General features: G+C 34.6%; 1 protein-coding gene across 2 annotated transcripts in view; it reads left to right on the forward strand.

The window, feature by feature from the left end:
* Positions 1–637: 637 nt before the first annotated feature.
* BCKDHB (branched chain keto acid dehydrogenase E1 subunit beta) overlaps positions 638–13,137 on the forward strand; it is a 144,007-nt gene continuing 131,507 nt past the window's right edge. For both annotated transcript variants that reach the window (XM_085316083.1, XM_085316082.1), the window contains exons 1-2: positions 638–711; positions 3,344–3,412. In XM_085316083.1, the coding sequence (XP_085172209.1) occupies positions 648–711; positions 3,344–3,412 (133 nt within the window). In that variant the 5' untranslated portion in view covers positions 638–647. The remainder of the gene's footprint in view (positions 712–3,343; positions 3,413–13,137) is intronic.

The raw sequence follows: 13,137 nt of genomic DNA on the forward strand, positions 1-13,137 counted from the left end.
TTAACAGTTTGAGAGGGGAACTGAATGGTTGTTGAGAGATGCTCTAGCTACTGGAAAGGAAATGTTTTTCTCTCTAGATTCCAAATCCTGCTCTCACATTTGTCTAGGATTTTCACCTAAATAAATACTTTTTCTTTTTTTTTTTTTTTTTTTTTTTTTTTTTTTTTTTTTTTTTTTTTTTTTTTTTTTTTTTTTTTTTGACAAGCTATGTAGGCTAGTAGGTAATGTTCTCTTAGGCTGTATTCTCAGTCACGCTCTGAACACAGTTTTTGTCATTTAAATGCTACCAAATTTTAGCCAGATAATTTCTTTTTCATCAGGTTCTTATAAGGAAGTATTCTACTTGCTTGCAGAATCTGAGTTGGTCACAACAGTGGTGACAGAGCTATTGCTGTCTCCAATCTTTGATTTTAGGTCTATAGTCTGTCCTTGCAGCACTAGAGGTGAAGAAGGGGATGTAGGTAGTTTTTTTTGTTTTTGAAGATTTTCTTTTGATCCATACTGCAGAAGACCTTAGTATAGCCGGGGGCTAACTGCTAGCTAAGTTTTTAGTAATATATTTTGCTCCAATGTTTTCTGATATATTTTGAGTTTTGAAATGAATTAAATAGCTAAATAATCCCTTTCATGCAGGGCAAACTCAGAAGATGAATCTCTTCCAGTCAATAACGAGTGCCTTGGATAATGCTTTAGCCAAAGACCCAACTGCTGGTATGCTACAATTGTTATGCATCTTGCTGTGTATAAGTGGCGTTCTGTTTTGCTTATATGCATACAAGTTTAAAAGGCTACAGCAAATATTTTTAATATTTTTTAATAATATTTCTGTACTTTTATTGAGTTTCAAAGAAAACTTTGAAATGTTTTATTAGGATTAAAAATGTATATATTAAGTATTAACAAATTATTAATGGATTATGTGATCTAAGTTGTAATTACCTMCTCTGGCAACTGAGTGTATTTCACTTTTAAGCTGAGACAGAAGCATAAGTTTCTTGACATGCTTTTGGGTATTGCTGATATGAACTGTACCAATGGGCAGCCTGGGTCTTGAAAGATAATTTATTTACCTTTTGTTATGTAAATCCTCATTTTATGTCCTTCAAATCTTCATGCTTAAAGATTTTTTTTAGAGTCCCTCTACCTGTTCTCACTCCTCCTCTGCCATCCAAAATTTCTTTCTAGCTTTCCYGATTTCTGTTCATTGCTGCATACATGCAGTGTAAAATGGTCTGGTCTTTTTCAGTCTGGAGAACATATAACTCTGAAGTAGCTAGTTAAAAATGAAATGTAGTGCTGTAGTTTGATTACACAGAGTTATCCTAACCTCTCTTTTGCAAGAAATTTATTTTCTTTTATTTTAATTCTTATGCAAAACAGGAGGTCTGTTGCTTCTGTTGTAGGAAAAGGTGTGATGATGCTCGATATCCAAAAGAGATGTTTAATGCCGTGAACACAGCTTCAAAAGCTGTATGATCTTGTGTAATTTTTTTAGCACAACTCTCTTGATACTGCTTAAATCATTGCTGAATTTGATGTCTCACTAATTGTCTAGTCTGTTAGGACAAATTCCATGTTATGTATCTGGTTCTATGCCTGTATGCATTCCATCTCAAGCTATAGAGCTGTGTTACAATCAGTCTTTATTTTAGTAAATAAATTTAAGCAACTAAAGGGGAAGTGGAACCAAGAACGTATTCTAATATTGTTTCTGTAGAATAGCCTATATGAAAGTAGGCAGAATATTAGTCCAGTGGGAACCTAAACTTATGTTGTCTTCAGCATGTTAGGTGATTTAGGTTCTAGTCTTGGTCCTTAGCTTTACATGGCTGGATCTGTGCAAAGTGCTTTGCAATATCGTGTTACAGTTCTAAAGTCCAAATTTGTGAATATGAGCCTTCTTACTGAATCCATTAGTACTTCTTGCAACAGAAAGCATGTCCTTCATATGTTTTCAGTCATACGGGAATTGAGCAACTCTTGTTTAAATAATGGAAAACTTCATACTTGTGTTGATGAGAATTTTAGAATCAGTCCAGGAAAATATATTCAGTGGCTGAAAAGAATGAGTAAGTCCATGGAAGTTTGCTGATGGCAGCATGAAAGGGGATATTTTTTTATTCCAGCTGGCTCAAAAGGAACTAGCCATATGGTAATGGAAAGGCCTTACAAAGATTTTAAGTATCAAAAAATGCAAACAAATTAATGATAAAAATGAATTAGTARGGCAGTGATCTGGATATGTACCTCAGTCATAAACATCATGGTAGTATTGGCTTTACATCATTATACAATTTATTTTTGTTTAAGCAGTATCATAAATCTGATTATCAGAAGGCAGTTAACCTCTTTTAGTAAATAGTAAATAGCTTCCTAATAGAGATATATTTTTCTTTAGACAAAAATAATGCTTGTATGCAAGGGAAATAACTGTTTCATATCCTTTGGACTATGAGAGTATTGAGGAATTTGAGAATTATCAGAACTGACTCAGTTCATAAGAGTTACTATTAGTGATACTGCTAACACCTGTATACTTCAAAATATTGAAATAGGTAATATTTATATARTTAAATAAAACTCTTAAGAAAAAATAAACATGAACATTCTGTATATTCAGAAAAAAGAGAACAGATTAGTTGCAATGAAGCTAAATTTTAAGAACAATGACTTTAACTGATAAAAAATTAATTGCTAGATGATCTATATTATAAAGATGATAATGGTGTTATCCAGTTGTCCTGGTTATTAGATTGCCATCTTTTCTTTAGAGGAGGTCACTCAGTGTCTTTGAGGTCACTCTTGGGAAATTTGGCAGGTAAATTTAGAGAAAGTTTGAAATTTTCATCTTGGATTAATATCTTCCATATTGAATTAATATTATTGAAGAACACTTTAATGTGATATTTTTYGAAGGACTAGATTCACTGAAACTTGAGGATGAAGAGTGCAAGTATTTACCAATGTAGAACATATAGCATCAATGACTCTTTAGTGACTGAATATAATTGTTTCTTAAATTGCTTTTAGTAGAAGTTGTGATGATACAGAGTATCTCAGAAAAATAAACTGGTGGTTTAATGAAGCCAAGAATAAATTAATTTTGTTTTGAGACGTAGTTGTTTTGCTGTACTGATTCTTTATTAAGTTGGATTCTCCTTTTGTTATGATTAGGTTGTGCACTAGAAGCACTCAGAGATCTAGATAAATCTTGAAGTTAAATGAATCATGTTAGATGCTACTTGCATTTACTGTGTCTAGTATGTATAAAAACTTTGAAACATGATTAAAAATAAGTTGCATTGGAGTCACCTTAGCCCTCTCTACTCTTCTTGTTTTTCAGTAATATTTGGTGAAGATGTAGCCTTTGGTGGAGTCTTCAGGTGTACAGTTGGTTTGCAAGACAAATATGGTAAGGTAGCTTTTTAATTAAATACTGTTTTCATATAAAAATCTTTCTTCTTTTTTGCCTCCATATGCCTCCAAAAATCTGTGCGAGAGAAATCTTGTAAATCAGCTTTTATTTTCTGTCCTTGAAAATGGAAAATGTTTTGATTATCTGTTATTGGATATAAATTTTCAAAGTTATCGAACTTACTGACATCATTKCTTGAGTCTCTTCTATTTCTTCAACTGTCTATCAGTATAACTTCAGTTTTTCAGGTGTGATGGGACCAGATGCTTATCCGTGTGTGCCCAGTTAATTACCTTCATCAAATTTAAGCCTCTTAAGAGTGATACCAGGAGATGCTTTTTGTTTCTGTCTGTCAAGAACTAGGAAGATTGGCTTTTCATAATGTACTTCATTTAGAACATGATTAGTTTTACTTGTTTTATTTTGTTTTACTTGTTACTACTTTGTCTCAAAGTGCCTATAATAGAAGTAGTCTTTTTTAATCTGTCCGTTAGATTGGAAAAAAAGATTGCAAAAGTACATGAAGATGTGATAGTACTTAATCATCTTAGACCTCAGATAGTTAAGGTGAGCTTAGTGGAAGAGAAAAAGTAAAAACTTGCAGGAGCATTTGAGAAGTTTTTGCATGATCTGTGATTTAAATTCATCCTTATATTGTGTCTGATTTATAAGAAGTTTAGTTTCATTGATTTTGGTGGACAGCCTCCTGTATCTGAGTATCAAGATTTTTAAGAAAGGCAATGGGAAGGAGGAGCTTTGCAACATGCAGTCTGAAAGAAAATGGAAGTGTATTCACAGTTCTTGATAGATAGTCTATCCACCTAGTCAATGATGTCTCACAAATCTGGAAGACTTTTTTTGAGTTCTGAGATCACTATTCTTACAATTAATAAGCCTTAATTAAGGCTATCCCCTTGTGGTTTCTTGAACTACTTTTTCTGTTGCAGGAAATACTGTTATTGGAATGTTTTAAAAMATCAGTGTTTCATGTACTACGTGCTTGCTAATATATAGTGGTTGGCAAGGTCTTGGAAATTGGTGGTGGATTCACAAACCTGGTGGTTTTTAGTCTGGTATTTGTGATCTCTCCCCTAGAAGGAAAGTATAGAAGAAAAGGATTATGAAATGTTAGGTGACAGCAGCTTAATTTCTTCAGGGCATCAAAGGGACTAGAATCACTTGCAGCTGGTGATTAGATGTATTTCAGTACTCAYCTAGAGGAGGTGAATTACTACCACYTTAGAGGTCACAAGAAAACAGGATTGAAAAACAGAAGGAAGAAGACTATGCTTTTAAGAAGTTTTAGAAACATTATTTTATATGCTTGTTTCTCTGCTTCAATTGTTATGAGGATATTTGCTCCTTCTGGCTTACACTAATATTAAAAAAAGTTTAGATAAGCTACAGGACTTGCAGGACAATTAATAATCTGTTTGTTTTGCATGTTAGAGTTAAGTTAGGCTTTTTGACTTTAGTGTAGTAGATTAACTCTGTTTATTAGACTTTGTCAAAATGAGGTCTCTGCAACAACAGTCGGTTGCTCTGAAAATGAGCAAGAGAAGACTTCATTTGGGAAATAAGCAATAGGAGCATCATAAGCAACTTCTCTACTTCTTAGTGAACATCTCCATTTTAAAAGGAAAATTGAAAGAATAAACTTTTGAGTGTAATTTTGTTTTGAGTATATTTTATTGTTTTTCTCAATGCAAGAAAGTCTTATACAATTGGAATGAATGAAACACATTTTATCATTCTTATAATAGCATTGTATTCAAAAGTGCCAGTACTATTCAAAGACTTAAAGTTGGCCCTTGTCCCAGAGAGCTTTGAGACAGGTGCTGTTGTGGGAGCACAAAGAAATATTTAAAATATATTTGTCAATATAATAAGGAACAGTCACAGCACATCAGCAGCATAGCTAGAATCAGATTTGGTGGTGAACAGCAAAGATTTTTAATTAGGATTTTTTAAGGATAATTAAAAAGTTAATAATAAATTAATAAAATTAATTAAAATTTTAGAAATATATTTTTTTAAAAATATTGTTTTAAAAATAATTTAATTTTAAAAAATTTGCATTTTAAGATGCAGCTTTAGGAATATTTGAAAAGAACTCCTTTAAAGCATGAGAGAGAACATGAAAAATTGTCAAAGTACTTATGTGAAAATTTAACAAGGGCCARTGAAAGCTAATACTGCAATTTGATCAGAAATGCTTCTGACCTCTTGGTAGTGAATGAGATGATAGATTTGATGAAAAAAATAAGGAGAGCCCATGTTTCATGCTACTGAAAAATAAAATGGATGGATACATAAACTGCTGGTGGGATCAGATTGACAGGGTGGGAAAACTATCTTTTTGCATTCATTTAGAGCATTGCAATGTGTGTATTTGCCAGAAGAAGTTTTATGTTGGCTGGAAGAGAAGGAGAAATTTGAAAATTGTTTGCTGTGTTCCTACTTAAARCAAAGTTTGTCTTACAGATCTATTACAGAAAAGCCTTCCTAAGATTCCTTTGTCTTGCAAATTCTAAGGTTTAGGTCTACTGAGAATTGAAATGGTGCTAGTCTTTGAGAGAGAAGACTTGACAGGCAGAGTAATTAAGAATTCTTTATAATTATACTGCTGAGGGGGTGCCCATGAGGAAATGGTGGCAATATCTGAAATACAAGTTGGGAAGAGAAGTCTAAATTTAGAAGGTGGATCCACATAATGACAGTTAATATATTTTTATTTTAGACAGCTGAGGTAACAAGGTGACTTCTGGCTTCTTATCTAATAATGAAATCAAGGGAAGCCTGGCTGGCTGTCAAAGGTGGCTTAGAGATAAAATAAGTTGAGAATGCAGTGCTGCTTTTATGCAAAGAGTAGAGTCTGTACAAGAAAGAAGGAATTCCACACATAATTAATGAACAAGGATCCCCATTGAACTTTCCTGTATAAGGAAGATTACATGCTGACTCTTCTTTCTCCTCTCCCTTCTCCATTACCATCAGCATAGTAATAGGAGATACAAGCGGTATAAAGCAACCTCAGTTGTTTCTGTGTGTTGATGAAAATACTGATTCCTTCACATTTTACAGTTTTGTAGATAATCAAAATCACTAGGTGGCAGTCTAAACCTATCAAATGCTTATTCAGAAACAAATTTATGCTTCCTTTTAAGCGTATACAAAGGTCAAAGTGTAAACATCAGCTAATATTATATTATGAAGAATTTAATAAATTAATACTCAATAGTAATATGACACAGATGGTAGTTGCTATCCAGATTGTTACTGAAGATTCTCCAGAGAGGTAGGGAAGAATATAGTTTTGCCTTTTGTCATTAAAACTTAATCATTTTTGCCAGAAAAGCTGTTTAAACACTGAATGTAGCCAGTCCTTAGGAGGAATGTAGGATGTAGAGTAATACTATAATAAAAACATAGCCGGAGGCCTAAAGAGCAAAAGAAATCCAGCAGATTTATTTTATAAAGAAATAAAACCTGATTTTTTGGTCGGATGAATTTTTTGACATGGTGGGAGGAATTTTGTAACTTTGAAAACAATTCAGTATTTTGAAGATTCTTTTCCACAGTAGCTATGACTTTGGATTCTATATTGGGTCCTATAGAGAGTCTCTTAATATCTGAAATAAACTGATTCTGGCTTTCCAGTATCCCTTTGCAATTGAGCATTCTTCTATTGGTATATTTTGTGTGAACTGAAAGCTTAGAAAGGTATTGCTCTCTAATCCTCCTTTCTGAAAAAGTGTGAACTCCCTRATTTTTTTGCATGGAGAGTTAGTTTTAGATAAGGGAACAGAATTAATATTCTTGAACTTTTTTTTCACCCCTTCTATGTCCTCTCCCTCAGGTCTTACACACTGGATAGCGTATTCTTGCTTTATTTCTTGTCCCTTCCCCAAGTGCGTATCTGTTTCCCATTTTTCATTGTCAGTATTTTGCAGAGCTCGTGCACTTTAACATGTGGAATTTTGTTACTGAAAAGGTAGAGAATGCTTGCTGTTCCAYATTCCTACTGTCTGGAGATGTTTCTTCTCTAGAGCAAAGATACAAAACATGTGATTTGTAGCCTGCTTGCTTGCTTGCATTACCTAGACTACCTAGTGTTTGTAGTCTAGATAAGGTGTGCAAATGTCCTTTTTTTTTTWAAAAAAAAAGGAAAGTACATAATTATTTTGGTCTTTTGAAGAAAATACTACCAGAATAAAATAGCCATACATTTGTCTTTAAGTCTGCAGATGGATTTGAAACAATGATCCTAAAGTGTGAATACATGTGCCTTGTTGCTCTCTCTGAAGTGTGAAATAAGATGTCAGCATGTAAAGATCAGTATCTCTTGTATTTCTTGGAGTGTTGAATGAATAAAGAGGTCAGAGTTAGGGATAAGGTCAAGAAATGGGAGGAAAACAGAATAAGGTAACAAGGGAGAAAGTAGTGGGCAGAAGTAAAGACTGGGAAATGAGAATAGCAGAAATAGTGGTTGAGAAGGAAGGCTACTCATAAGAAGGTAAGAGCAGTCTTTTTGGGAAGCTCTACCCTACTGTGGCCAAAAATGGAGRCTTTGGGAAGAATATAAAACAAGGCAAGCATATATAATATTCCTCTTGAGTATTCTCTCCGACTTCCTCATAACATTTATAGCTTGAGGTCTTCCTGATCAAGTAGTGCCTTCTATTTAGTAGTCTGCTCACTAGAGATGTGTCTTTAATACTTGTCTGGCCTCTGCTGGAAGGGAGACTCTAATGTGTACTTACTGCTCCTCCAAAAATCTATCTAGGTTGAGACTGTTATGGGGCCTTCTGACTGTTTGAAAGGATCAAAGTCTGTTATCCTGAGAACTCAGCAGAATATCAGCCCTTGCTCAGAACTCTACGAATATGACAGAAGTGAGAATGGCTTGTCGGGTCTTTCTGCACAACAACGTTTTGGAGAGAGTGAACGCTTTTGGTCCAGGTCTAGATACTTTTATGGATTTTGGGCTGAGATTTGCATAGGAAATAGAAACCAAACCTAGACTTCAAATTAAGATCTATTTGTCCTCTAATACGGGAAGCTTTAGTCTAAATATTATTAAAAAAAACCCTGGATCTGGAATAAATGAGTAGTTCAGGCTTCCTCTAGGGTCCGTATCAACTGAAAGCAGGATGTTCGTGCTACCTGTAATGCAACTGACTGAGTTTGATAGCATCTCTTCCTACTTGCTCGGAAGGGAGTCTTGGTGACCACTTAAATTAGATAACTATTTTTTGGATGGCTGATTAGATTGCCATCTAAGTTTTCAACGAACAGCAAGCTACTATAAATCATCTTTAATGTGAAAATGTAGTAGAGATGACTTTTTGATAGGAAATTCTTGAATAATGTGGTTTTAGTTCACTTGAAACTATTTGGAAATATGGGTTGAATGTGAGTGCTCTCTGATTTTTCATTTGAAGGATCCTCTCAGTTCCTGGAGGATGTCATTGTGGTGTCTTTGATCAGAAATAGGTGCTTTCTTGGGCAGAGGAAACTCAGACTCGGTTTTGTCCTTTCTGAAGGAATTCTGAACTACCTTTCTGAAGAGTTGCCTGGGCTATCAAAGCTGGTCTCTGCAGAGGTGCAGGAGTTTGTCAACATTTTTTTTTCTGAAATGCTTTGGAATGATTTTCATTTTTTGCCCTTGTGACTCATTTGTCACAGTTTGGGATCCTTTTCTCTAAAATAGGATGAACAGGAGGAGCATAGGTTTCCTCCCTTCTGGATAAATATCCTATCACCAAATGGAGAGGTTGGAGGGGCTTTCACTCATGGATTTTTTTCTTTTCTTTTGACTGTTCTCCCCGTCCTCCTCTTTCTGTTTGTCCATGTTTACAGAGATGTAATGCCCAAACCTTACTGTGGTGCTGCACACAAGGCCAATTAGAACAAAATAGTTTTCGTAAGGTTTCTATGCATCTTTCCTAASAAGTTCTGGAGTGACGTTTGCCGCCTTTGTCAGCGGTGTGTTTTTAACTGTTACTTAGTTTGTGGCATGCTTTAGTCCTTAAGTCCTTTCTATTTTACCACTATGTGGCCAATAATTACCTCTTTTTCAGATGGGCATTTGATMAAATGAAGCGCAGTAAGAACAACTGCACGTTTTGTATATGTAGGATAAAATAAATTTATTTTCAGATCATTTCCTTTAAAATAATTCTGAATTATGTGTGTGGCTAGAGTCATSAGTAGTAGATGAGAAATAAGCAGCTTCAATATATTTCCTCTTAGCTCCTTTTTTATAGCTAAAATGAGACTCCTTCCTTCGAGTAGAAAGAATGCAATAAGTACGCACGTGTAAGTTCAATTCTTTACTTACCCTACTTTGTTTAAGTATATGAGCTTATTTTATAAATAATCCTGTTATTCTGGTGCAGCCATAAGCACAGATAAAGCTGGTAGGATTCTTTCTTCTAAACCACATTAAAAAAAAAGTGTGAAATGGATGGGAAGATCATAAAAGGTAATTAGCATCTGTTCAATCTATCAAGAATATTTTCTTGCAAATTGGAAAATAACAAAAGAAAAAAAAACAAGAGAAGAAACAACATTTGTATTGAATCCCATCGATGCGGGGGGAGTTGCATCAAATATTTCCCCTGTGGAAAATTTCAAACACATCAAAAAGCAAGTGACTTAAGTGCATATGAAACCACAGTTATAGCAAGAAAATAATATCCTTATGTYAGAACAACTTATCCACATCATTTGCAATCAGCTGGATACTTTAAAAATGATTTTATTTATCACTTCCATATTTGTTTTTCTCTACTTTTTGTCTGCCTTACAAAATTAGATCTCTGTGAAGCCCAGGAGTACATTTTGGGACAAATAACTGGCATTGGCTGTTGTTACCCTTCAGTGGTGCAGATTCCATAACCTCCCTTCACACACTGTCTCTGTACTGGATTATTCTTATGGTTTGAAGCTTTTCCTAAGTGATTAGTCTTCTCTGGATTCTAACTAGTTGCTGTAATTCAGGAATGTTCACAGACTAAAATGGGATGCAGTGCTCTAGCTGAGTCTTGCTRACTAAAATGTGATTGCTTCCAGGCTTGCTGTTGATGCATCTCATAATGTTAGCTTGTCTTGCAGCAGTAATGCTTATTTCCAATGTTTGATCCACTATACTCTGTACATGTTATTCTGCAAAGCTTGTGTCTGTGGTGTGTATTTCAGGGGAGACTTCATTCTCAGTAAATGAATCATTTGTTTATAGCCTAGTAAAAGAATTCAGAAGTTTTTATTTATCTAGCCAGGAGATGGTTATGTCTAGTGATACCCAACAGACATCAGGATTTCTTTTGTGGTAGTCATTCCTTGAGGGAAAAGGTGTTTTACCTAAACAAAATAGGTGCAATGCAATTACATGCTGCTGAAAACTCCTGGAGGCTGGTTTTGTGATTGAGTGAAATGCCAAGGCAAGGCGGGGGAAATATGGATGAGAAGACAGGGTTGACCCCAGGTTGTTACGGTATATAGTGTTATGGTATTCACCACAACAAGATTTAGGATTGGCTGCACTTACAAATGTTACTTAATGTCCTGACGGCTTTTGGTAGGATGAAATAGCAGGAATTTTTTGAAGTTGAGCTAATAGAGATAGATATAATGCAACTTTTTCAAAACTTCTAAACATCGCCTCAAAAATCCATAAAATACTTCAGGTGTTTATATTGTAAAAATCTTGTTAGTGAGTTCAGGCAATTGGTAATTGTAAAGACTCACAGCATGCTACTGCCAATGGAGTAGAGGCGTGTTAATGGAGGTTCTGGGTCTATTATTACAGTGCCAAGTATTCCAGTTCAAGGTCGAGAAATGCATGTTTTTCTATTGGCTGGATACTGCTTCGGCAGGTAGGGACACTCTCTAAAGGTTTCCTAAGATGCTTTTTTATAAATGGACATGGGGTCTTTTGGATACCTTAAGCTGCTATAAAGAGAAGAAAAAGGTCAACCTGAAGTGACAATAGAAATAAGTCATTAGAGGTTTATTCTAGAATCAGATAGGTAGCAAATGCTGTCTCTTCTGGCTAGTTCATTGCTTCCCCAGGCTTATTGGAGAAATACCTTACTACTTCTTGTATATTGGTATTTGTCCTTATTAACCTACTCCATATGATAGAACAAAATAGTGCTCAATTTTAGACATGTTGGATTTAAGCTGAGTGTGAAAGATCTTATTCAGCATTAAAAATGACTAGTTAGTGTACATATATTCAGTAAAATGTAAGAAGTCTGGAGTTTTATTACCCTTGTCTGGGTGTAGATAGATTTAAGCAGAATAATGTTGCAGCTCTCTTGCCTGGTTCTTCCAGAGCTGTTTGGCAAGATCTGAATTTTGTTCTGATTTATATAAAATGTCTTTTTTGAACTGCAACATCTGGAGAACGTGTTCCAAACTTATTACACAATAGTACATTTTGTTCATTTTCATCTTAAATCTCAAGAAAAGAGTTGACTATTCATGACTAGAAAAAATGTTATTTGAGGGTTTAATACAATGTAGTGTGCCCTTTAAAATTGTGTGTATAGGGTATTGAAATAAATGTCTGATGTTTTGGAGTTATATGATTTATTTTTAGCTTTGCTTTCGACTATTTTGTAGTTCTGATGTTGTGCCTGATGTGAAAACAAGCTTTATTTTTTGGAGAGTTAATAATCTTTATTATGTTTCTAATTGTATGTTGTATATTCAACCTCTTTTAGGGAAAGAGGAAGGATGTACTTGTTACTATAGAACCTGATTAGAAACATGTAAGCTGATGTTTCAGTACAGAGCTTAATCAAGGTATAGTAACACATTTTCAAGATGTTTCAAAACACATCACTGGGCAACAGCATGCATTTCTGAGCTTCTTCAAAATGGGATTTTTTTGTTTCCAAAAAATAATTCAATTTAAACATTATATTTTAATAAAGTTCTATCCTTGAAATTACCTTATATATTAAGGAAACTAGATGGAGGCTGTGAGTGTAACTAGTATTTGAAATCTGTAGTAATACCACATCTACAAGCATATGCCTTGTTTTAGATATCAGTCTGCCCTTACTATTCCTTAGGTGAAATGAAATGATTTTCACTTTCCCTGATTAGTTCTGCGATCAGTACATCCTGGTTCATTTGTACTCATCAAGCTGGACTAAATTGGTTTGTTATTGTTTTTCCTGCCTCTGAGAGAGTTTGGTGGTAACAGTGTGATAATTATCACTGCTTCAGTTTAAAAATGCACTCAGTTTTCTTGGAATTAATTTTATAGAAGTCTGGAAGGGACAAACTGCTTAAGGCCATCTCTAGAGTCCAGTCAGCAACAGCTCTGCAACAGAAGAGCCTCCACTTTGAGGAGCAAAAGAAAGTTTGGCCCTTACTAATAATTTTAATTTAACTTGATTCAGTGCATTGTTCCAGTGACCAGGCTAACATAAGGTGATAATTTATTATTGAGAATCTTCTTTCTGCTGAATGTGCAGAAATATATTAAATCCTCTTAATCAGACAAGAAATCTTCACATTGGTATAGAAATGGCAAGTGTAGATCCATTTATAGGTTCTCCCCTCCCCATCTGTATACTCTACATTATCAAGAGAAACAGGTATGATTACATGCTTAAGATGTTTCCAGTCACTGCAAATTGTTAATCGGCAGTCAGCACCCTGTTTCTGAGTCTTTTGATAGCAGCATTAAATCCTTGCTGCTG

This window comes from Rhea americana, unplaced genomic scaffold (assembly GCF_003343005.1).
Source record: "Rhea americana isolate MKP2758 unplaced genomic scaffold, rheAme1 scaffold_45, whole genome shotgun sequence".
Taxonomy (NCBI): domain Eukaryota; kingdom Metazoa; phylum Chordata; class Aves; order Rheiformes; family Rheidae; genus Rhea; species Rhea americana.